This window comes from Oryctolagus cuniculus, chromosome 1 (genome assembly GCF_964237555.1).
Source record: "Oryctolagus cuniculus chromosome 1, mOryCun1.1, whole genome shotgun sequence".
Lineage (NCBI taxonomy): Eukaryota > Metazoa > Chordata > Mammalia > Lagomorpha > Leporidae > Oryctolagus > Oryctolagus cuniculus.
Window position 1 is genome coordinate 226215387 of NC_091432.1, and position 26228 is coordinate 226241614.

General features: G+C 43.2%; 1 protein-coding gene across 3 annotated transcripts in view; it reads left to right on the forward strand.

Annotated features, from left to right (window-relative positions):
• The window catches only part of MRRF (mitochondrial ribosome recycling factor), a 61382-nt gene that overhangs the window by 1874 nt on the left and 33280 nt on the right, over positions 1 to 26228 (forward strand). Inside the window, exons 2-6 of one of the 3 annotated variants that reach the window (XM_070056457.1) lie at positions 4982 to 5190; positions 10936 to 11091; positions 16504 to 16622; positions 18717 to 18783; positions 24678 to 24769. In XM_070056457.1, the coding sequence (XP_069912558.1) occupies positions 5007 to 5190; positions 10936 to 11091; positions 16504 to 16622; positions 18717 to 18783; positions 24678 to 24769 (618 nt within the window). In that variant the 5' untranslated portion in view covers positions 4982 to 5006. The remainder of the gene's footprint in view (positions 1 to 4981; positions 5191 to 10935; positions 11092 to 16503; positions 16623 to 18716; positions 18784 to 24677; positions 24770 to 26228) is intronic. The other 2 variants (XM_002720494.5, XR_007917799.2) reach the window with 2 other exon arrangements.

A 26228-nucleotide genomic window follows, 5' to 3' on the forward strand; every position in this document is an offset into this window, starting at 1 on the left:
CTGCTCCTATTTCCAGCTTCCTGCTAATGCAGATGCTAGGAGGCGGCAGGTGGTGACTCAAGCTGTTGGATACCTGCTACCCATGTGGGAGACCCAGATTGAATTCCAGGCTCCTGGCTTTGGCCTGACTCTGTCCTGGCTGTTGTGGGCCTTTGGGGAGTGAACCAGCAGATGAAAGATCTCTCTCTCTCTCTCCCTTTCAAATAAGTAAATATATTTTTAAGAGTACCTTTTGTGAAGAATAGGGAAGTTCAAATTTTGAGACTCAGTTATAGAAGAAGAGAGTGTGCTGCAAGGGGCTTTAAAAATATTTCAGCAGTTTGAATAACTGTTAGCTGCTTTTATTGTGCACCTCCTGGATGCCATACGTTATCCTGAGTGTTTATATATACAATGTAGTATAGTGGTTAAGAGACTCTGGAGCTTGATTGCCTGATGCAAATCTTGGAAAATTATTTATTTGTACCTGTTTTCTGTACAGTGGGGATAATCATAGTACTTACCTCAGGTTTGTCTTCAGGCTTGAATGAGTTATATATGCAAAACACTTAAAATCACTTCTGTCACATAATCACTGTATGAATATAGCTATTGTTACTGTTGCTATGATTATCTTTTTCAAAACTCATTAACATCAACATGATGATGATAGCAGTGGAAACTGGCTCAGAGAGGCTAAATGAATGATACGAGTCCACACAGCTAGTAAGCGGGGGAGCTGAGATTCCAGTTCCAGACTGTCCAAAGCCCAGGCATTTCCAGCATACTGCCTCCGTGTATACATTAGTTGTTTTTTTTTTTTAAAGATTTATTTTATTTATTTGAAAGACAGTGTTACAGAGAGAGGTAGAGACAGAGAAGTCTTCCATCTGCTGGTTCACTCTCCAGATGGCCGGAGCTGTGCCAATCCGGAGCCAGGAGCTTCTTCCGGGTCTCCCACGCGGGTGTAGGGGCCCAAGCACTTGACCCATCTTCTGCTTTCCCAGACCATAGCAGAGAGCTGGATCGGAAGAGGAGCCGCAGGACTAGAACCGCTACCCATATGGGATGCCGGTGCTTCAGGCCAGGGTTTTTACCCGCTGTGCCACAGCGCTGGCCCCAACATTAGTTTTGTTTAATAATACTTGAGTTCTCATAACAAGTTTCTTTTCTCAACTGTAATGTTTCATCTGTACTAAATGAATGTTAATGTGCACATGTCCTGAAGGTAAAGGATCCAAGAACTGCTTTTATTAAACTTCTACTTTGAAATTTCCTGACTTCTGTGCAATTAAAATCTATGCCTTAAACATTTCAGCAATGTGGTTTATTTATAGAGTTGTCTTCCGGTTCACGTGTACCGGGTCTGCTTTTGGGTGCTGCATTTTCTGTCAAAGGTTGTTTATTTCTAACTCATTTTGATTTCCTGTTGCTTTGTCCATTGGTATTATGACCTGCAACAGGAACACCAGGAAGCCTGTCTTAAATGGAGCAGAGTGAGACCCTGTAGATACACATTAAAAAAAAAAAAGACACATTATGATGCACCATATTCGGATATAAGTGTGAGTTAGGCATTGGCTATATTAGGCAAAATCCTAGATACAGCCGCTTAAGTCTGAGCCAAATTTTTGTGAACAGCTTTGCTGAAATAAGGCTGAGCTATTATTTCCATTTCCTTGGGCAATGACTTAATCTCTGAACCTCAGTTTCAACATCTGTAAAATGACTGTTCTTTCTTTGTGGCATCATTGAGAGGATTATCTAAAAATTATGGGTAAAGCAAGCAACTTAGAACTGCCCTCAATTAAGAGTAGATTGTTTATAATAATGATAAAGTAGAGGAAACGTTTTCCTTCATTTCCACCCAGATGTTTTTATAGACTTTGTACAATGACATTTAGCATCTCTTGCTATTAAAAATTCTATCAGGAGAAATTATTTACCTTTGCGCTTTTATTTTTAAAAAATACTTATTAATTTTTATTTATTTGAAAGGCAAAACAACAGTGACTTTTCCAACCACTGCTTTACTCCCCAGATGGCCACAACAGGTGGGGCTGGGATACCCTGGGGACAGTAGATAGGAACTCCATCTGGGTCTCCCCCATGAATGGCAAGTATTCAAGTACTTGAGCCATCATCTGCTGTCGCCCAGGCACATTAGCAAGAAGCTAGATTGGAAGTGGAGGCGGGACTGTGTCCCAGGCACTCCAATATAGGATGTAGGTATCACAAGCTGTGACTTAACCTGATGCAGCACATTGTCTGTTCCTGTGCTTTTCTTTTAAAACATAATGATGTTGATAATAGTTACCGTTTTTTTTTTTTTCAGCTCTAGCCCCACTTTGTACATCAGTAATGACATACAGATACTCCCCAACTTATTGTGGGACTATGTCTTAATAAACCCATTATAAATTTAAAATATTGTTAAGTTGAAATACACATGGGGCAAACGTTTGGCCTAGTGGTTAATATGCCCCATCTCGGCCAGCGATGCAGTACAGCAAGTTAAGCAGGAACCTATGACACTGGCATCCTATAGGACTGCTAGTTTGAGTCCTGGCTGCCCTGCTTCTGATCCAGCTCCCTGCTAATGCGATCGGGAAAACAGCAGCAGGTGGCTTAAGTATTTGGGCCCCTGCCACCCATGTGGGAGACCTGGATGGAGTTCTAGGCTCCTGGCTTCCATCTGGCCCAGTCCCAGCTGGAGTGTGAACCAATGAATGGAGGATCTCTAATCTTGCCCTCTCCCTGTAACTTTGCCTCTTAAATCAATCTTGTAAAAAATGTTCTGTCCCATTTTGGAGTATCTGGGTTTGGGCGCTGGCTCAAGCTCCTGATTGTAGTTTTCTGCTAATGCAAACCCTGGGTGGAAGCAGGTAATGGCTTGAATAGTGCATTCTCTGCCACCCATGTGGGAGACCTGGATTGAGTTTCTGGCTCCTTGCTTTGGCCTGGCCAGACCTGCTGTTGTGGGCATTTAGGGAGTGAACCAGTGGTTGGGAGCTCTCTATCTGCCTCTCTTTATGTCTGTTTGCCTCTCAAATAATAATAAAAGAATATGCATTTAATAATGCCTGAGCTACAGAGCATCATAGCTTAGTAACACTGTAGCAGGGTGGGGGACCTGTTCTCTGTGGAGGCTATTTGGATATTTATAATATCATTTGTGAACCATACAAAATCATCAACTTAAAAATTGGCCCGCTGTGGATGTGTTGAATTTTGAGTCCTGCCTGCAGTTGCCTTGGCAGGGCAGGATTTTTATTTATTTATTTTTAAGATTTATTTCACTTATTTGAAAGACAGACTTACAGAGAGAGGTAGAGACAGAGAGAGGTCTTCCATCCGCTGGCGGTTCTATCCCAGATGGCCACAACAGCCGGAGTTGTGCCAATCCGCAGCCAGGAGCCAGGAGCCTCCTCGGGGTCTCCCACATAGGTGCAGGGTCCAAGGACCTGGGCCATCCTCCACTGCTATCCCAGGCCATAGCAGAGCTGTATCGGAAGAGGAGCAGCCGGGACTAGAACCAGCGTCCATGTGGGAGACCGGCGCTTCAGGCCAGGGCGTTAACCTGCTGCGCCCCCGGCCCAAGGGCCAGATCTTAAGTGGGCCTGCGATAGCGCTTGGGCCAGATGGCCCCATCCCTGCAGCATTAGTGTGCTGGTTGTTTACCTTTGCAGTTGTGTGGCTGCGTGGGAGCCGTTGCTCCCTGCCACTGCCCAGCATTCGAGAGACTATCACACCACATATCACAAGCCTGGGGAAAGGCCAGAGTTTGAAGTATGATTTCTACTGAAGTTGTCTCTCTTTTACACATTGTAAAATAGGAAAACCAGAAGTCAAAATCATTGTAAATTGGGGACCGTGCATATGAAAGTTTATTGTGTCTGACTCTGGCATGGAAGTCTTTGAAAGGAAATGTCATAGCTTTCAGTAGGTAACATTTTTCTGGGTTCCTGCTGTGTGCTAAACACTGAGCCCTGTGTTTTACCTGCATAACCTCATTGATCCTCAACTCCCAAGAAATAAGTATAATTCTCCCTTTTGAGGAATTCAAGGCCCAGAGATGTCAGGAGCATGTGGTCAGTGGTAGAGCTGGGGTTGGACTCCAGGTCTTCCTGATTGCAAATTCACTCCATAATTTGCTGCTACAAAATATTAGGGTAAGATTTTTTTTTAATGAAGTGTGGACTGGTTTTCAGAGACAGGCGCTTCCAAGTGTTTGATGCTAATTCTTCTTACTTTTTAGCTGAGTGACATCCAAATTCCTGGAAGAGGCTATTAATGCTGCCTTTGTCACTTAGCTGGGGCGGTTCTATCCCAGAGGTAGCTGCAGGCAATAGCATCTTTCCGTAGTCACAGATCCCGGAAGTATAATGTGCAACTTGTGTTAACACAGTGGAGGGTGGCATTTTCCAGAGCTTTAGTTCTATACCATGGAAGACCTCAACCCTCAATCATGTTTCAGAGTCACATTAAAGTAAAAGTGCATTCTAATTGGTAATCAGTGCATAAGGAACCAAAGAAAATTTTAATTAAATGCTGTCGTGTAAATTTTCCAGTCATTTTATGCCTGTTTAAATGGTTTTCTTATTTAGTTTAAAATCCTCTAGTGCTCTGCACTCTCTCTTTAAACTTTATCAAGATTTTGTGCTTTTCCTCCTATGAGGGTTTAATTAGCATCATTAAAGGGTTAGGCTACTTTGCATTTGCTTAGCAGCAGCGTTTTGGTATAATGGAAAGAGCTTGGGGTTTGGAGTCCTAGAGACAAGGTAAGTTACTGAAATCTCTGTGAGTTTCTGTTTCTTCATTCTTTGAAATGAAGCTAATATTTCTTCCCATGGCCATTAGGAGGAGGAAAAGGGATAACATCTGTAACCTGCCAACTCCATAGCTCAGTTTGTAGGAGTTACTTGCTCATTGGTATGGATGATTTTCTGAAGTTGCAACAGGGTTTCTTACTTAGATCTCCTTTTTGTCTTGTTCTTTTTAGTGGATGTCCATAAGGATTTTCAGTCATGGCCTTGGGCTTAAAGTACTTCCGCCTGGTCCACCCTGCCTTTCACAGTTACCTTGCAGCCTTGACCAGACCTGTTTCAGAAATGACACTGAAGACAGTGAGTGGAGGACAGCAGGACCACAGGCGATACATGGGCTCTCCAGCTGTACCGGTCCGCCATTTTGCTACCAAGAAGGCCAAAGGTAGAGACATATGACCTCCTCCCCCTCCCCACACCTTTCTTGTGTTGGCCCCTGTGCTGGCATAGCTGGCAGGGATCTCAGAGGTGTGTTGAATTTTCCTTCTTGCCCACATGAGGAAATGGTATCTCAGTTCCTTTGAATAGCTTAAAAAAGTCATGGTGGGCTGGCGCTGTGGTTCACTTGGCTAATCTTCTGCCTGTGGCGCCGGCACTCCGGGTTCTAGTTCCGGTTGGGGCGCTGGATTCTGTCCCGGTTGCTCCTCTTCCAGCTCTCTGCTGTGGCCCAGGAGTGCAGTGGAGGATAGCCCAAGTGCTTGGGCCCTGCACCCACATGGGAGACCAGGAGGAAGCACCTGGCTCCTGGCTTTGGATCGGTGCAGCGCCGGCTGTATCGGCCATTTAGAGAGTGAACCAACGGAAGGAAGACCTTTCTCTCTGTCTTTCTCTCTGTCTCACTCTGCCTGTAAAAAAAAAAAAAAAAAAAAAAAAAAAAAAGTCATGGTGGAAGAGACAGCATTTGAGTCCAGAGCCTGTTTTCTCTTGACTGTGCTACCTCGTTTATTTTCTTGGTGCCTCAAAATGCCTACTTTCTTTCTTTTAGATTTAGAATTAGAGATATAAGTACCAAGCAAACCAGAATGCTTGTGGCAGGGATCAATATACTCCGTCCTTACAGGAAGATGCATGGTGGAAGTATAATTAAAACCAGAAGGTTGTTGGATGAAGGGGACATTAGAACTGTGGATGTAGATGGATGATCTTAATGGCTTGTGTCATCCAAGAATGAGACTCTGAGGTACTGCAGGTCTTAGCTTAAATGCCACTTCCTAAGGGAAGCCTTCCTTGACCTCTCAGACTAGGTCAGGTCCCCTGTTACACGCACTCGTGTGTACTGTTATCTTTCCTTTGACGCATTTAGAACAGCAGTAATCAATTAATTAATTGTAAGGTTTATTATTGTTTCTGTCTTTCATGTTGGAGTCAATGAAGATAGACTCTGTATCTTTCCTATTGAGCCCTTTATGAGGCCTGACACATAGTGTGTATTTAAAGATTTTGTTGAATGAGTGACAGAAAATTATCAAGCAAATCAGCTTTTACAGAGGTGGGCCTGGGAGTTCACTGCCAAAGATAGTGCTTGACATCCATAGCTGAATGTTTTCTCACTGACTTTCCTTTTCTGGTTTTGTGCTTCTCCTTTGTGTTAACAGGGCAGTTAACAAGTTGTTGATACATTGTGAATACTTACATTCTGTTAATAGTGACAGTAACAGTAACTTTTGATATATGTGTTGTGTTGTATTTTTTAAAGTTCCATATATTTACTGATTTGATCTTTATTATCATCTGTTGAAGGAATTAAAATTTTCCAGTGAAGAAGTCCTATAGTTACCTCATGAATCCAGATCCCACCATTTTGCAAATGAGGAAACAGATATATTTATAAAACATGTGTCCCTAGTCATATGTGGTTGGTGGCAGAATTGGAAACCTGACTCCTGAGGTCTCCAGCACTGTGGTCTTCTAGCACATTGGACAATACAGCCTAAACATTATCTTCTCAAAACAAAACAAAACACCGTCTTCTCATTTTCTGTGGGCTACTCAGTTTTACCTTCTTTGATTGCCTCTTTAAAGTTGGTTGTTTGATTTTTCTCTAGAGTTATTGGATTCTTCCTGTTTTAGAGGTGCTAACCCTTTTTTGATAGTGTGTGTCACAAGTATCTGCTTTTTACTTTGTTTGTGGTGTTTTTCTCGAACATAAGTTTTAATGTGCTCATGTTTTTCAATTCTTTTCTAGTCATTTTTATATATTGTTTAAGAAATCTTTCCCTATTCCATGGCAACTTATTTCTGAATGTGTGTGAGGTAAGAAATCTGATGTGAAGTTTCTTTTCCATATGGGTAATAGGTTGCATCAGCATCACTTACTGAGTAGCCAAATTCTTACTCCTGGATTTTCAATCCCCCCTACTGAATGACAGGTTCTTTATATGTATGGCTTTGCTTCGAGCTCTTGATTTTGTTGGACTGCTTGTCTCTCTGCTGAAATCACTCATAAATTCTTAAATCTGAAAGTACAAACCTTTCCCACCACTCACAAACTTCTTATATAATTTATAATCATACTGTCAAGTTTTCTCCAGAAAGATCTTACACTGTTCTTCAATCAAAGTTTATTTCTGGAATATTGTTTTTATTTTCTTCATCTTTGTATATGATATATTTAAAAATTTTTTTGAGTTGTAACATTCACAGTGAAATGTATACATAGATCATAAGGGTATGATTCATGATGTTTTGATAGACATATTGATAGTAAAATAAGTTAAAAATAGTTAAATAAGTTAAAACTAGTAAAAAATTTATTTACAGTCAAGCAAATAAACATAGCTATCATCTCACTTGGGAGGGGTATGAGCACCTCTTAGTAAAAATCCCCAATATGATACAATATTGTTAAATATAGTCCTCAAATGATATATTGGACTTCTAGACTTGTTCCTCCTACATACCTGCTACTTTGTGTCCTTTGGCTTATATCTCTCCATTTCCTTCTTCCCCCCACCCTTCATATCTCATGTTCTATTCTCTGTCTCTGTGAATTCAACTTTTTAAAGTTTCAAACATATAAAAGTGAGAACATGCAGAATTTTTCTGTGTCTGGCTTATTATACTTAGCTTTCTATCTTCCAGGATTGTCCCTATTGTGGAAAATGGCAGGACCTCCTTTTTTAGGACTGAATAATCCATGTGTGTACACACACACACACACACACACATACACAACACACATACATTTCTTTATCCATTCATTCAGTTGACAGACTGATCGTTTCCATATCTTATCTATTGTAAATAATTCTTTGTTCTTTTCTTATAAGCATTTGAGGCTATAAATTTATAAATAGAACTTTAAGTGCTTCCTACAAGTTTTTAGTGTCCAATGTTTTTATTATGGTCATTTCTAAATATTTTTAAATTTTCGTTTTGCATTTATTTTTATTAGGTCATTTCTAAATATTGTAAAATTTTCATTATGCATTTCTCTTTTTTTTGAGTATTATTTAAAAGTGTTTAAAAGTTCTTTTTTATTTATTTTTAGATTTACTTATTTGATTTACTTATTTCCATTCTGTGGTTCACTCCCCAAATGGCTACAACGGCTGGAGCTGGGTCAATCTGAATCTAGGAGTCAGGAGCTTCTTCTGAGTCTCCTAGGCAGATGCAGGGACCCAAGCACTTGGGCCACCTTCCACTGCTTTCCCAGGACATCAGCAGGGAACTGGATCAGAAGTGGAGCAGTCAGGACTTGAACTGGTGCTCATATGGGATGCCGGCGCTGCAGGCTGAGGCTTAGCCTATATACCACAGTGCCAGCCCCAGTTTAAGCATATGGCTTTCTCAGTTAGCTTAATCTCACTTTGGTTAAAGAACATGTTCTTTTTTTTTTTTTTTTTTTTTTTTTTTTGACAGGCAGAGTGGACAGTGAGAGAGAGAGACAGAGAGAAAGGTCTTCCTTTGCCGTTGGTTCACCCTCCAATGGCCGCCGCGGCCAGCGCGCTGCGGCCAGCGCACCACACCGATCCGATGGCAGGAGCCAGGAGCCAGGTGCTTTTCCTGGTCTCCCATGGGGTGCAGGGCCCAAGCACCTGGGCCATCCTCCACTGCACTCCCGGGCCACAGCAGAGGGCTGGCCTGGAAGAGGGGCAACCGGGACAGAATCCGGCGCCCCGACCGGGACTAGAACCCGGTGTGCCGGCGCCGCTAGGCGGAGGATTAGCCTAGTGAGCCGCGGCGCCGGCTAAAGAACATGTTCTATTGATGCTTCCTGAAGTTTGCTTTGTTGGATAAAGTGTGGTTATTTTGTGTAGAGGTCCAAGTGTGCTTGAAAACAGTGTGTGTTCTCTTTGGGATGCATGGTTCACTATATTTTCTTCTTTTTTATTTGAAAGTAGAGTTGCAGAAAGGTAGAGAGAAAGGTCTTCCATCCGCTGGTTCACTTCCCCAAATGGCATCAACAGCGGGAGCTGAGCTGATCCGAAGCCAGGAGCCAGGAGCTTCTTCTGGGTCTCCCCTGCGGGTGCAGGGGTCCAAGGACTTGGGCCGTCTTCCACTGCTTTCCCAGGGCACAGTAGAGAGCGGGATTGGAAGAGGAGCAGCTGGGACTAGAACTGGTTGCCTGTATGGGATGCTGGCGCAGCAGGTGGAAGATTAACTAACCTACTGTGCCATAGCGCCAGCCTTGGTTCTCTATATTTTCATTAGATCAAGTTGACTAATTGTGTTGATCAAATTTTCTATTTATTCACTTTCCCAATTTATTAGTCAAAAAACATATTAAAATTCTTGTGATTGTAGATTTATTAGTTTCTTCTTTTTAGTTATGAGGCTTTTGTTGCTGATATTTAAACAGTTTCCAGTGAATTGTTTATATTATCATTTTGAGGTAGCTTTCATTATTTCTAATAATGTATTTTGTCTTAAAATCCTTTTTGTTTGATATTAATGTAACTATACCAGCCTTTCTTCTTTTGGTTAATATTTGCCAGGGTTATAATTTTTTCAGTCCTATACATTAAGCTTTCCCTGTCCTTAGGTATTTATTAAATATCATATATGACTGAATTTTTAAAAATTCAGGACTGGCATTATGGAGCAGTGGATTAAGCTGCCACTTGTGACGCTGGCATCCCATATCTGAGTACTGGTTTAAGTCCTGGTTGCTCCCCTTCCTATCCAGCTCTCTGCTGATGTGCTTGGGAAAGCAGCAGATGATGGCCTTTGCCACTTATGTGGGAGATCTGGATGGAGTTCGTGGCTCCTGGCTTTGGCCTGGCCCAGCTCATGCCATTGCAGCCATTTGAGGGATAAACCCAGTAGATAGAAGATCTCCCTCTGTCTCTCTCTGCCTTTCAAACAAGTAAATAAATGAATCTTTTTATTTTATTTTATTTTATTTATTTATTCGACAGGTAGAGTTACAGACAGTGAGAGAGAGACAGAAAGGTCTTCCTTCCGTTGGTTCACTCCCCAAATGGCCACCATGGCTGCCGCTGTGCCGATCCAAAGCCAGGAGCCAGGTGCTTCCTCCTGGTCTCCCATGTGGGTACAGGGCCCAAGGACCTGGGCCATCCTCCACTGCACTCCTGGGCCACAGCAGAGAGCTGGACTGGAAGAGGAGCAACCGGGACTAGAACCCGGCGCCCATATGGGATGCCGGTGCCGTAGGCGGAGGTTTAGCCAAGTGAGCCACAGTGCCGGCCCCTGGAACTAGATCTTGGCTTTACTATTTCCTGACCTGTGACATTAGGCAAATTATTTTGCTTTTATCTTTTATTTATTTTTCTAAAAAATAAAGGCATTAATTCACTATGGGTTCTCTGCCATGTGGATAGTGCTCTTTTCGATATATGAGTGACTTAAGGGGTATCCTCATAGCAGCTTTACAGATAGGGAACCTGGTACTCAGAAAAATAGGGTAACTTGCCCACAGACCATAGAGCTAGTAAGCATTATTATAACCAGGATTTTAACCAATGTCTGATGATAAAGCTTGTGTCTCACTAATGTGTGAGAGAGTGTTCAGCACAATTTTGGGTACCTACTTGACACTCAGTAAATATAGGTTTTTTTTTTCTAGCACTGACATTTTGCCCTACGTGGAGTATATACTTCTTCACCAACTGCTTATTCTCTTTGTTTTTCCTTATTTTCTTCTGTTTACTGGATGTGGACTTTCTAGCTAAAGGGAAAGGACAGTCCCAAACCAGAGTAAATATTAACACCGCCTTGGTTGAAGATATAATCAACTTGGAAGACGTGGATGAAGATATGAAATCTGTGTTGGAAGCACTCAAGGATAATTTCAATAAGACTCTCAATATAAGGACCTCACCAGGTAAGTGACTGCTGCAGTATTTTGGGGAGGGGTGGAAAGAGCCTGCCTTTGGCAGAGCTGAGTTTTGTGTTTTAATTTTTTTTTATATATACATTATTTAAAAGGCAGAAAGAGACAGAGATCGTCCATCTGCTGGTCCACTCCCCAGAATCCCCTGTTAGCCTGGGCTGGACCAAGCCAAAGCCAGGATCTTGGATCTCAGTCAGGATCTCCCATGTGGGGGACAGGAGCCCAGCTACTTGGGCCATCAGCTGCTGCTTCCCAGGATGTGCGGTACAGGAAATTGGAACTGGGAGCAGAGCCAGGATTCAAGCCAGGCTCTCTGATATGGTGTGCCTGCGTCCCAGGCGGTGGCTTCACTGCTGCACCACGTGCCTACTCCATAGCTGAGTGTTTTTCCCGAGCTTTGTAACTGACGACCAAGAGTAGTTCTCTTGCTTTTCTGGTCCTTGGTGTCATTGTCTGTTTCCTACTGTATAGCTCTGGGGGAGGGATGGGTATTAAAATAATGGTATGTAATGGTTCTAGCATAGTTCCTGGCACATAGTTAGCAGTATATTTATTTATCCTTTCAGCAAGTATCTGTCTACATGAACTAGTTGTTGTGCCAGTACATGGTAGTGAACAAAAAGTCATGGTCTCTGCTCTTATGGAATTATACTCAAAAAATGTGGAATTTCTTTGTGACTACATTTAAGTCCTGACGTCTTTGGTCTGATTTTTCCAATTTGTGTTTTTACTGGAAACTGAATGGCTGCAAACCTGCCCACCTGAGTCATTTCTCTACCCCCGAGCTTGACCAGGAAGATGCTGTTTGGGTTAATAACTTCCTGAAAGTGACTTTTCTAAGTGGGAAATGTCAGAACTGTCTAGGAGAACTGTTTGCAGATGTGATGAGAAGGGAGTCGTCAGCTAATGGTGCAAGCATGCAGGAAAAATCCAATTGCTGTTAAATTGGCCTTTTGCAAATTGTCATCATGCCATAGTCAAGCCTGGGACCCCCTCTGAAGGTATCTCATGGAACCTTGGCTGCTTCCACTCACATAGTTTGTAAGGAAATTAGAAAGTGCTTCATGACCTCGTTCTTAAGAAAAGCAAGTGAAAAATACACAGCTCCAATTAAAAACACTATCAGAAATGTACTAAGTTCATAGATGAGATCCAGTGTGAAATCAGAAGACCATTCCCATCATGTGTCAACCTCTGGACTGGGGCATTTCTGCCTTTGCTGACAGTAGAGCGTGCCATTCAATCTCTCCCAACTGTTTATCTTAAACTTGCTTATTATTTTAGGTATGAAACTGATAAAGTGCTCTGTCTCCCCCGTGCTTTCTGGCCTGTTAACATTCTGCAGCCGAAACCAGAGAGCGGTTTGAGGGGAGCTCAGGGGGAAACGTGATACTTAAAATTAGCCAGCAAGCTCCACTCTTGTTGAACTTAAAAAGACGATGGGCCTGGAATGAGGTTGGGAGTGTAATTTGTTAAATGTTAACCTCTGAGAAAATGAGGGGCAGGAATGAGATTGAGGGAGATTCTCGCTGGGGACAGATTGAGGGGAAAGGATTTGATGCATTATGTCGATACGGATTTAGGGAATGGGAACCCCCGCAACTGCACTCTGAAAAGCCTGAGTTGGGACTTCTGTGGCAAGCGGTCCTATGGTAAATCAGGAAGGTTGAACTAAGATCCATTTTCAAAAGGCCTCCTATTGGTATTTCCTCTTTGCTTCTTTCTCTTGAGAGCTATGTTTGTTTAATGTTCTGTGTAGAACTTGGGATCATGAAGAAACTAGGGAGACAGGTCAACCTAGGCCAGTCTTTTTTGCCAGATTCTTCCATGTTGTCTTTCATTACTCTCTGAAGCAGCAGGCACTCTTCCTCATAGTTTCCCACTATCCACCAGCAGTCTATCTCCAAGGCAGGTGATACCTTTTAACAGTTGTTCAGGACATTGGTTCAGGACATTTATGTGTTTGTTCTTGTCCTCTTTCCCTTTCACCCATCCATGTGTGCCTTCATTCATTCATCACAGCCTTACTGAGCACTTTGCCTGTGCTGATTACTTTACCAGGTGTTGTGGATACAGAGGGCATAGGCACAGTTCCCAACTTTCAGGAGCCTAGAACCTAAGGCGGAGGGAGGGACAGACAGGTAAGTTGGGCCAGCACTCTGCCTTAGAAGGCTATTGTGGCCACCTGGGGAGTGAACCAGTGGATAGAAGACCCCTCTCTCTCTCTCTGTACCTCTGCCTTTCAAATAAGTGAAGTCTTAGTCTATCCCATGGAAATCATCCAAAAGGAGTATCACATATTTGTTAAATTTGATTTCACTCCCTTTTTTTTTTTTTTAAGATTATTTATTTGGAAGTCAGAGCTACACAGAGAGAGGAGAGGAAGAGAGAAGGAGAGAGGGAGAGAGAGGGAGAGAGGGAGAGAGAGAGGTCTTCTATCCACTGGTTCACTCCCCAGGTGGCCACAACAGCTAGAGTTGAGCTGATCTGAAGCTAGGAGGTGGGAACTTCTTCCAGGTCTCCCTCGCGGGTGCAGGGGCCCAAGGACTTGGGCCATCTTCTGCTTTCCCAGAGCAGGATCGGAAGTGAAGCAGCCTGAACTTGAACCAGTGCCCACATGGGATGCCAGCACTAGAGGTGGTGGCTTTGCCTGCTGTGCTGCAGCACTGGCCCACTGCATACTTTACATAATGCACATTTTCATGAACTTTTTTTTTTAAGATTTATTTATTCATTTGAAAGAATTACACAGAGAGGGAGAGACAGAGAGAGAGAGAGAGATCTCCATCCACAGATTCACTCCCCAAATGGCCGCAACTGCCAGGGTTGTACCAGGACAAAGCCAGGAGCCAGGATCTTCATCCTGGTCTCCCACATGGGTGCATGGGCCCAGACACTTGTGTCATCTTTTGCTGCTTTCCCAAATACATTAGCAGGGAACCAGATTGGAAGTGGAGCAGCCAGGACTCGAACCTGCACCCATGTGGGATGCAGGCACTGCAGATGCAGTTTAACCCACTATGCCACAGGGCCAGACCCATCCATGAACTTTTTAAAGAACTCCTCATAAGTGCTTTTCATATATTCTTTCATTTATTCTCATAAAAACCATATAGGTATAATTTTTATGCCCCATTTATAGATTGGCACACAACGGCCCAGAAGATTGAAGGGATCTGCCTAGGATTACACTGTTAAGAAATGGCAGAGTTTGTATTTGAGCTCATGTCATTGATCTTCAGAATCATGGATTTCGCCAATGTATTCCTGGCTAATGTCTAGCTTGTGATGACAGTGAATCTGGTTGAGTATTGCAAATAGGCCTTTGACCAGAGTATGGTCATGGATTATTTGAACACATATTGATAGGACAACTACAATTTGTTTTTTGTTTTTTTTTTTTTTTTTTTTTTTAAATAACATTTTTATTTTTTTTTATTTTTTATTTTTTTTATTTTTATTTTTTTTTACAGGCAGAGTGGAGAGTGAGAGAGAGAGACAGAGAGAGAAAGGTCTTCCTTTGCCGTTGGATCACCCTCCAATGGCAGCCGCTGCAGCTGGCGCACCGCGCTGATCCGATGGCAGGAGCCAGGATCCAGGTGCTTTTCCTGGTCTCCCATGGGGTGCAGGGCCCAAGCACCTGGGCCATCCTCCACTGCACTCCCTGGCCATAGCAGAGAGCTGGCCTGGAAGAGGGGCAACCGGGACAGAATCCGGTGCCCCAACCGGGACTAGAACCCGGTGTGCCGGCGCCGCAAGGTGGAGGATTAGCCTATTGAGCCACGGCGCCGGCTTTACAATTTGTTTTAAAAACTCCTCCCTTCCACCCTTTTCTCTTTGTGTCTCAAAAGGAGACATCCGTGAGTGCTTCAACTGTGAATGGTAAGGATTTTCTTCTAGTTTCATTTGCATAGGAAATCAGAGAATTTGAATAATGCCGCCTTTCCATCTGTAATTGTGGCTGTACTGCTTATTTCTTGGATTTCTGAAATTTTTGCCAGGGTTTTCTAGAATTCAGATATGGATAAAGGTCAAATCCAGGGTTAACAGTGAATTTAATACAAGGGTACTTTAGAAAGTTCATGGATAATGGATTAAAAAGTAAGTTTATTTTTGGAGTAAACAAATTTTGAAATCCATGGGTGCTCATAGTTTTTGTCTTTTTTTAAATGTTTATTTTTTCTTCTACCTGAAAGGCAAAACGGCCAAGAAAGAGAAAGAGAGACTGACTGAGACTGAGAGAGCTCTTCCATCTGCTGGTTCACTCCCCAGTTGTCTACACTAACTGGGACTGAGCCAGGCTGAAGCTAGGAGCCAGAAACTACATCCATGTGGGTGTCAGGGGACAAAGCACTGGAACCATCATCTTCTGCTTCCCAGGATTTTTTTCTTTTTCCTTTTTTAATGGGCTTCTTTCTGAAGAGGATTTAGGTATCAAAATCAAGGTAGCATAAGGGAATGGTTCCGAACTTGGCTATGTGTCAGAATCATCCTGATGAACTTAAAAAATTGAAGTCTCCCCAAAAATCACAGGCTCCATAGCCTCTCCAGAGTCAGAATCTGGGGTGGGGCCCAGCAATCCAAGTCACAAAGCCCCTGGCTGATCGTGTTGCTGAGCAGGATTTGTGTTCCACTTTCAGAAAGACCTTTGACTGAGATAAGAATAAAGCACAGCTGAGTTTGGGTCTTGGCTCTTGATGGTTTCCTTTTGTTAGCTCTATGCTCTTGGCCCAGTTAGCCTTCTCCAGGCTCATTTTCTCATCTGAAAGTGAAGAGAATAATGCAATGTCAGAGAGAAATTATAAGCACTAAAAAGGGTACTGTTTATTATTTTGGTATCTTTTATATATTCGATTGTCTGTATTTAGCTAAAACCCTTTAGCTGGAGTCCTCACTTTAATCCTGTAAGATAGTTACCTTATGTCTGAATTGGAAACCAAGACAGAGAGGATAATTGAACTGGTCCCACGTTTCACAGCTAGTAGATGGCAAAGTGGCTGGAGGCAGGGGTGAGGGGGTCGGAGTTGGTGGGGGGGTGGAGTGGAGGAGGGAATCAATGGATCAGCTCTTTCTACTTTTAGCTCTGGAAGTCTTGGGTCACAGGAGACCCCTCAGGTTCAGGCGGAGAAGGATGGGTGGCCACCCCAGTGGCAGATAGGAAATTCCAGCTTAGTTCTAGCAGTGTCAAGCACTTCCCATCACTATCAGTACTGCTCCAATAGAAGTGCTTAGAATAGTCTTATCACATTGATAAGGGATCCCTAAGTGTGTGTGGAGTCTGAATTAAAAAGGGGGTTAGCTGTGGGGCTACTAAGGTCCTAAATTTTGTATTGTAATTCTAAGACCCTGTAATTTTAAAACATTTTTATTTTTATTTTTTAATTTTTTTTTTTTTTTTTTTAGGATCCCTTGATCAGATTACTGTGGTGACTGCTGATGGGAAGCTTGCTTTAAACCAAATTAGCCAGATCTCCATGAAGTCACCACAGCTGATTTTGGTGAATATGGCCAGCTTCCCAGAGGTAAGGGGGCCTTGCTGAAAGGGTTGTTCTCTGCGTTCTCCTTGGGGATAGAGGAGGCTGGATCACATCAGGAGGATGCAACAAGAGAGAAGACATAATAGAGGGAACTTAAGGATAAGGGAAAGCTCTTTTCTATTTCTGAATACCTTCTTTGTTAAGCTCAAATGCTGGAGATCAGGCAAGAAATTGGAAAACTGAAACAAGACTCACCTACAAAAAGCAGTGATGGAGATGCAGAGTTGGGCATCTGGCCAACATGGCAGGGCGCTCTGGGAAATTGGAAAGGCTGGGCTGTGTCTGTGGGAGGGCCTCTGCCCAGCTCCTGCTGATCACTGCCAGGCAAAAAGTGGGCCTGGTAATGAGAGTTAGTGGATACTAGGATTTTCATTTCCAGAAAATCTAGTAAACTCAAATTATTTTATGAACTTGTTTGTCAAGTGATGACCAGTTCCCTTTTTTTTTTTAAGACTGTGAAATGAAACATATTAATGGGCAGATGTGGTCTGAAGGCCACCAGTCTGTGACGTCTGCATTCGTATTTGGAGCAGATCCTCCAGGAACTCATTCCTTTCAAGGTAGATTGACTTAAAGAATTGAATGGAGCACAGTGCTCTCAAGACAGGAAGGTGGGTTACATTAGATCATTGAAACCTTGAAGCTTAACTATTTTAAGTTTAGTTGAGGAAGATGAGTAGGCTTTTCCTTGTTGGTCCACTAAGAATTGGTCTGGATTGGAAGTCCTAGTGGACCCGGGATCTGGTCCTGTCTCTGCCACTAATGGGCTGTTTGACCTTGGGCAAGTTGGTTCTCTCTCCTGGCCTCCATTTCCTCATCTGCTAACATGAAGTGAAGGATCCTTCCAATTCTGGTCATTTCAGTAGTTCTGTCCAAAAACACAGGCCATCATTTGGAGTCAACAAACTAGGTCAGAGAAGAAGAGAAAGGGAAGAAAGCAAGCCCTTATTAAGCACACACATTCATAAAATAGAGCTGTTGCACTTCATGTGCCAGGCACACTTGTAGGGTACTGTTACCACTACCCCTCTATTCTCCTTACTTCTGCCAGAGTAAGCTGTTGAGAATATATGTTGGAGCTGGTGTGGCGTAGCAGGTTAAGCTGCCGCCTGCGATGCAGCCCATATGGGCTCTGGTTTGAGTCCCAGCTACTCCACTTCTGTTCCAGCTCCCTGCTGATGCACCTGGGAAAGCAGTGGAAGATAGCCCCAATCCTTGGGGTCCTGCATCCACATGAGAGACATAGATGAAGTTCCTGGCTCCTGGCTTTGGCCTGGCCCAGGCTGTTGCGGCCACTTGGGGAGTGAACCCACAGATGGAAGTTCTCTCTCTCTCTCTCTCTCTCTCTCTCTTTCTTTCTCTCTCTGTTCTGCCGTTTGGTGAGTGAATAGTGGAAGGAAGGTCTCTCTGACTCTCTGGGTAACTCTGCCTTTCAAATAAATAAAATAAATCTTTAAAAAATATGTTGAATCACGTCATTCTCATACTTTAAATTTATTATTGGCCTCAAATAATCTTTAAGAAAAAGTGAGAAATCCTTACAGTAGCCTAGAAGGCTTTGCATGATCTGGCCTCTGGTAGCCTCTTCAATCTTGTGCCCCTGTCATCCTGAATCAATCTTTCTTTCTTTCTTTCTTTCTTTCTTTCTTTCTTTCTTTCTTTCTTTCTTTCTTTCTTTCTTTCTTTCTTTCTTTCTTTCTTTCTTTCTTTCTTTCTTTTTTTTTACACTTTTTACTTATTTGAATGGCAGAGTTACAGAGAGGCAGAGGCAGAGAGAGTCAGGGGTATGGGGAGAGAGATATTCCATCTGCTGGTTCACTCCCCAAATGTCTGCAGCAGCCGGGGCTGGGTGGATCCAAAGCCAAGAGCCTGGAGCTTCTTGTGGATCTCCCACAGAGATACAGGAGCCCAAGCACTTGGGCCATCTGCTACTGCTTTCTCAGGCCATAGCAGAGAGCTGGATCAGAAGTGGAGCAACCAGGACTGGAACTGGCACCCATTTGGGATGCCAGCACTATAGGCAGCAGCTTAACCCACTACGCTACAGTGCACGGTGTTCTAACCTTGCTTGTCTTTCAGTCCCTCAGAGTCCTTTGCATCCTAGGCTTTGCCTGTACTGTTCTGTTGCTGGGAATGCCCTTGTTTGGTAAGCTACTACTTGTGTTTTTGGATCGTAGCTGAAATGTCACTTTGGCAGGGAAGCCCTCCTTAGTTCACCCAGTCTAAACTCTTCTTCCACACTAAGCTTTCTCATATAGCAATTTTTTTCCCTTCATTGCACTTATCACTCATTAGTTACACATTTATTTATGTTTATTTTCCATCTCGCTGGTGTTGAATTGTAAGCTTGGAATATAGGCATTAGCTAAGTTGTTCATTGTGTCCAGCATCAAACACAGTGCCTAGCACGTGGAATCAGTCAGTAAACTCTCCTTGAAGGGATGGATACTTGTCATTAGGTTGATGGAAGAGAAGCACTCAGTGCTGGTGTTACTGAGGAGCAGAGAAAGGGAGGAAAAGAGAACTGTCACCTCTTTCCTTTTCTGGCCCCTCTGAACCACTGAGGCCTCTCTTCCTTGTTCATCTAATCCCATAGGCACTGCAGGCCAATTTAGGGAATAGCCTCCTAATTACACAGCTTGAAGACCTCATCAGACAGATTGCCTTTCAGAGCCCGCCACTTCTGTTATTAAATAGCAAATGACATTCACAGAAGCAGCTCCTGATTGGCTACCAGAGCATCTTAAGAGGCAGGAGGAGGTATGAACAGCCTAATTTTTTCTTAGGAAGTTGGAGTATGTCTTCATTTTTTTTAACCAAAGCATCTTTGCCATTTCTCCAAGTTGAAATTCAATGGATTTTGAAAAAATTTTGTACAAGCATCTCAGAGAAGTTCATTTATAGGGACAGAGTGAGGAAGTGTGAGTTACATTGTCTTTTGAATTCCTTTATCTCATCTGGTGTATATATTAAACAAATAGCTCTAACTAAACATTTCCTTCCTCTAGCTTAGAAGCCGTCTATAGAGTACCCAGGTTCGAAGCTTTAAAATGCTGAGCTAATCCTCTCTGTGTTTATGTAATTCCTTTCTGTTTCACATACTGTTGGTTTTTTTTTTTCCAAACCTGAGCGTTTCTGTGTCATGCTGCAGTGACACAATACAGATTTACATGCATAATCTTAGTGCATTAAAGACAGAAAACCGTGTTGCATTTGTTTAACATGTGTCCCGCTTGATAAATGATACACACAGTTGCTGCCTTCTATGAACTTGCCTGCAGCTAGAGTTAATGATGGGAGAGAAAAGAAGGGAGTAAAAACCCTTGAACAAAACAAGGCAAATGAAAAAAAAATCAACAGGCTCTGTAACACTTTTTGGAAGGAAGAGAGTTAATGTGTATTAAGTGTCTCTTGTGCTGCCAGTTCCTTTCTTGTGTTTATTTCATACAATCAGCCCAGGTGCTCTGTAAAGTTAGGTATCATTTAGTCCATTTTATCCATGAGGAAACTGAGGCTCAGAGTAGTACCCCTTCGAAGTTTGCACTGTTGTCATAGAGCCAGGATTTGAACACAGATCTTTGCTGGATGTGATTGCCTATGCTCCTTTCTCCATTCATTCATCAATTCAACACATACTCTTGGATTCCCTTCAGTTGATTAGGTTCTATTTGAGGCACTGGGAATTCAGTGTTGACTAGGAGAGACTAGGTCTCTGCTTTGATATACCTTACATTCCAGGTGCTCATTGAGGTATAAAGAAAACGGAAGGCCAATAGTTGATATGATTCTAACAGAGCTGACATGAATCTAAATCCTCAAGGACTCGTTCACCTGTCTACAAAAGTTTCATGTCTTTAGTCCTTCAGAACTTAATAGCTTAAGAATAGCAATGGTAAGGGCTGGTGTTGTGGTGTAGCAGGTTAAGCTGCTGCCTGTGTCACTGGCATCCCATATGGGTGCCGCTTTGAGTCCCAGCTGCTCCACTGCTGATTGAGCTCCCGCTACTGCACCTGAGAAAGCAGCAGAAGGTGGCCCAAGTGCTCGGGCTCCTGCCACCCACATGGGAGACCAGGAGTTCTTGTGGCTCCTGGCTTTGGTTTGGCCCAGCTCTGGCTGTTCAGGCTAATTTGGGAGTAAACCCAAGGATGGAAGATCTCTCTCTGCAACTTTGCTTTTCAAATAAATGAAAAGAATGGCAATGGTAGAAACTGCTGATTGATCACAGACCTCTTTCCATGTGGAGTCTAGAGTCTTTCTCAACACGATACTCAAAACAACCATAATCAGTTGGCCAGTGTTGCCCTTTGAGAAAGTATTTGGCTTGGGGTACTGGTGAGCATACCACCAATGGGAATAAAAGCTATGGATAAGAGAGAGAAATGTCACAGGAATGTATACCTTTTTTTTTTTTTTTATCTGAACCATAGTGTTTCTTATATCATGTTGGGAAAATAACTCCAATTCTCTGAGGTTCTGCATTCTACCATGTCAAACCAAAGTATACATATCTAGAATATGTTAGAAGAACAATTTTTTTCAGTAGGTTTCTTTGCAAAATGAAACTTTGCTTGATTAACATATTTTTCCTGTATATGAAAAGGCATAGGAAAGTTCAAGTATAAAGTAAGCAATAAAATGAATTTTGTAATAGATCTGAGCCATATCATTAATATATTTATTCAATAAGCTTTTACTGAGCACTTACCTAGTCCCTGGTACTGTGTGTTGCACTGGGAAGGTATAACAGGTATAACAGAAACACAGTCCCTGTCCTGTTTAGTGTCAGCACTAGTTGCTCTTGTGCCCACAGAGAAAGGTAATATGGAAATTCTTGGGCCAGAGTGTGAAGTGGAGGTGGTGGTGGTGGGATGTTGTAGTGGGAGACCATTGGTCATTTAGTGAGAAGCCACCGAAGAGGATTGGGGACACTTGAAATTAGCCTGTTCCTCCAAAGTAGAGATTTCCCCCTAATTGTTAACTTTGAAAATCTATTTCATTTTATTAAAGGAGGATGACAGTTCTCTTGTAGAGGAAAATTGATTTCACTTCCTTATCCAACTCTTTTATGTACATTGGCCATGCTCTTTATTTTTTTAATATTTATTTATTTATTTGAGAGGTAGAGTTACAGACAAAGAGAGGGAAAGACAGAGAAAAAGGTCTTCCCTCTGATGGCTCACTCCCCAACTGATTGCCAGTCTGGAGTCAGGAGCCAGGAGCTTCTTCCTGGTCTCCCATGTGGGTGCAGGGGCCCAAGCACTTGGGCCATCTTCTGCTGCTTTCCCAGGCCCTAGCAGAGAGCTGGATTGAAAGTGGAGCAGCCAAGACTTAAACTGGCACCCATATGGGATACTTGTGCCCCAGGTGGAGGCTTAGCTCACTATATCACAGCACCAGCCCCATGCCCTTTATACACCAGACCTAGTTCCAAATTATTTTTGGCTATTAAAAAAATCAAATTCTTTATGTAACAATTACTGTATGCACTGAACTTGGGCATCTGGAAAAAAATGCAGACAGGGTAACATCATGGGACTGAATCTTCATTCAGCTTTCCCTTCACACTGTGCCAATAACAGAAAGTGCAATGTGTGGGGTTCTTTGTCTTTTGGGTTCTCAGGGAAGACCATGTCTGCGCTATAGAAAATAGAGGCTGTACTTGATTGTCAGAGAGCCCTTCCAGCTCTGATTATCTGGTTAGAGATAACCAGTTTAAGAACTTACTAGGGACTGGCAATGTGGCATGATGGGTTAAAGCCCTGGCCTGAGGCGGGGGTGCTGGTGCTAGTCCTGGCTGCTCCACTTCTGATCCAGCTCTCTGCTATGGCCTGGGAAAGCAGCAGAAGGTGGCTCAAGTCCTTGGGCCCCTGCAACCACATAGACCTGGAAGAAGCTCCTGGCTCCTGGCTTCGGATCGGCGCAGCTCCAGCCGGCCATTGCAGAGTGAACCAGCGGATGGAAGACCTCTCTCTCTATCTACCTCTCTCTGTAACTCTTTCAAATAAATAAAATAAATCTTAAAAAAAAAAAAAAAAAGAACTATCGGGCTGGCACTGTGGTGCAGTAGGTTAGTCCTATGGGCGCTGGTTCTAGTCTTGGCTGTTCCTCCTCTGATCCAGCTCTTTGCTATAGCCTGGGAAAGCAGTAGAAGATGGCCCAAGAACTTGGGCCTTTGCGCCCGCATGGGAGACCTGGAGGATTCTCCTGGCTCCTGGCTTTGGAGTGGCCCAGCTCTAGCCGTTACAGCCTTTTGGGGGAATGAACCAGTTATTGGAAGCCCTTTCTCTTTCTCTTTCCCTCTCACTGTCTGTAACTCTACCTCTCAAATGAATAAATAAAATCTTAAAAAAAAAAAAAAAAAAAGAACTTACTCTCTGGGGGACAGACTTTTGGCCGGTTGCTTGAGATGTGTTTAAGATACTGGTTCCCACATTGGATTGCCAGAGTTTGACTCTGAGCTCCAGCTCCTGATTCCAGCTCCTGCTAATGCAGACCTTGGGAAGCAGCAGTGATGACTCACGTAACTGCCTTGCTGTCACCCACATGGGACACCTGATTTGAGTTTCTGGCTTCAAGCATCAATCTCCTGGCTGTGGCTGGCATCTGGGGAGTGAACCGAATATGGGTTCCCTCTCTTTCCCTCTCTCTCTGCCTTTCAAATAAATAAATAAATACTTAACAATAAAAGAATCCGGTTAAGGAAATAATTTACTATTTTAAGCAGTGGCCACACCGTTGGAGTCTTTTACAGCCTCCCAAGGGGATTGTTCATCTGTGTGTGGATGGTTGTTTGACCTTATGGTGACACCTTATATGGTGAAGAATTAAGGTCATTTGAAAAATGGATAAGCTTTTTAGGTACCTCATACACAAACAATAGCAACAACAGCAGACACCTAGTAAATTAAAACAGGTGTGTATCCGCTCCCATACATTCAAACCAGAAACTCGAGAGGAACTCCAGGCCCAGAGTTGCCAGATGAATACAAGTGATGTGTACTGGCTCTGGTCAAACCTAAAATTCTTTTGAAAATGTCAGAGGCTTTGGTTTCATGAATTCCACATTGTTGTGCCAATCTCTTTCTGTCTCTCTTCCCCCATCTCTCTCTCTCTCTCACACAGACACACACACATGTGCGCGCGCACACACACACACACACACACACAGTTTTCTTGTTATCCTTTACAAATCAGGTGTGGTTGCAGTTATAGTGTAGCTTAAATGTGAGGTGAGGCGCTTTGAGAAGTCAGCATAGCAGTTGACAATTGGCACGCTGGTGAGCAAACCTGCTAGAGGAGCCCTGAAGGACGTCAGGACAGCAGCTACATGAGGGCATCGACTCCGCTTTGTGTGAGGGTTTGTGGGTTCTTACCTTCGTAGGATGATGACTGGGTGTTACCATGTGTGAGCACAGAGAGAGAGGTCTTGCTCATGTTCTCTGCCTGTCTCCTGAGGTTCAGGTGTCACAGGGTCTCAGATTGGAACAGAGGCTTGCAGCTTCCTGTTCAGAAGAACTAGCTTTCCTGTAACGCACACCAGCGGATTCATTGCTCACTCAGAAAACGTGAGTGAGTTTGGTGTGAGTGTAGATGCGAATGAGTTAAATTTATTTACTCATTCCAAATCGGCACTGGTACATTTTGAGTGTAAAATGTCAACTGGAATTTTTAACGTATGAAATCTTTCATCTGTCTTTACACCAATCTTTGCACAGACCAGCCCCCCTCCCTTGAGGATTTATTGTGGTTTTGATCTGTGTTGCCTCAAACCATTGAAATCTTTTCAAAGAAGCAGAGCTGTTTTCTTTTTATTTTTTCTTCTCTTTTTTCCCTCCTGCTGTACACTGGTACCAGGAGTGGACAGAGTTTGCTATTCAGCTTGATCAAAGCACTCTACACCAATGTAACTTCCTGATCTTACTGGTAACAGAACTAAATGTTTCCATGTTCTGCCAAGATGGGTTGCCAGTTATCGACGGAGGGCTTGCATCTGGTAATAATTATTTACTAATTCTGTTTACCTTTTGATCTGGTTTTCAGTGTACAGCTGCAGCTATCAAGGCTATAAGAGAAAGTGGAATGAATCTGAACCCAGAAGTGGAAGGGACATTAATTCGGGTACCCATTCCGAAGTGAGTTTGTCTGAAATTCACATATTTCAGTGAAATGAGGTGGCTGTCCTTGGAAAGAAACCAATGCCCCACTGTGCTGCTAAGCTGATAGCCCGCCCTACTGCCCCTTTCATCTTGGAAAGCTTCTTCTGAGATCCAGTTTACTGATTTGGAGATATTTTTGAGTGCCTGTTGTTCTAGAGGCTGTGTCTGTAGCAGTAGCTTGAGAAATCCCTTGTCCTCATGTAGTTTACATTCTGGTTGGAAAGAGGACAAGTAGGTAAATAAAATCATTCCAGGTAATGAAATGCTCTGAGGAAAGAAACGGCAATGGGCTTGAAAAGAGAGTATCTTGGTGAGGGTAGTGGTGACACGCAACTGCAGCCTGAAGACTCTGGAAGGAGGTAACATTTGGGACTTACATTGTGGTGCAGCGGGTTGAGCTGCTGCCTATGATGTGGCATCCCATATAAGCACCCGTTCTAGTTCTGGCTGCTCAACTTCTGATCCAGTTCCCTGCTAATGCACCTGGGAAAGCAGTGGAAAATGGCCTAGTCTTGGGCCCCTTCATACACATGGGAGATCCGGATAGTGTTCTTGGCTTTGGCCTGGCCCAGCCCTGGTTGTTAGGCCATCTGGGGAGTGGTCCAGCAGATGGAAGATGTCTCTCTCTCTCTCTTTCTCTCTCTCTCTCTAACTCTGCCTTTCAAATAAATAAATATTTTTTTAAAAAAGAGGTAACTTTTTGTGGAGAAGTAAATGATGAAGAGTAGCTGGCAGAGGGAAGAGCATTCTAGACAGAGTGGACAGTAAGCACAAAGGGCCTGAGTCAGAAGTGAGATCGGCGCTTGTTCGTGAAGAGCCATTAATCCCTGCTGGTTGAGTTTCAGACATAAAAACAGAATATTAGCTGTATTAGTATATAGAACTTAAAATTTCAAGTGAACAAAAAATGCTGTGTTCATTTTTAAATAAAGAAGAAGAAGAAGAAGACAAGATCAAGGCATGTTTGAGAAAGAAGCCAGCATGGGGCAGCCTCCAGGAGAGAGTGGTAGGTGCAGGTTGTACATGCTGGGAAAGGTGCCTTCTGAGGCATGGGGCTTTGTTCTAGGTCAGCAGAAAGCCACTGATGGGGTTAAAGGAGGGGCTGACTTGATCTCATGTGGACTTTTTGAGGGTGTCTCTGGCTGCTGATTAAGACGGAGAATACATGGGACAGGTGAACCCAGGAAGGCGGGATGTGACTCCCTCAGCCCAGATGAAACCTAAGTCTTCTCAGATTCCTTGACAGGAGATTTAAATTCCTCTTTAAAAAAAAAAAGTTAATTTGAAATACAGAGTTGCAGAGAGGGAGACAGAGCTCTTTCATCCACTGGTTCATTCCCCAAATGGCTGAAATGGCCTGGTCGGAAGCCAGGAGCCAGGAGCTTCATCTGGATCTCCCACGTGCGTGACAGGGGCCCAAGCACTTGGACCATCT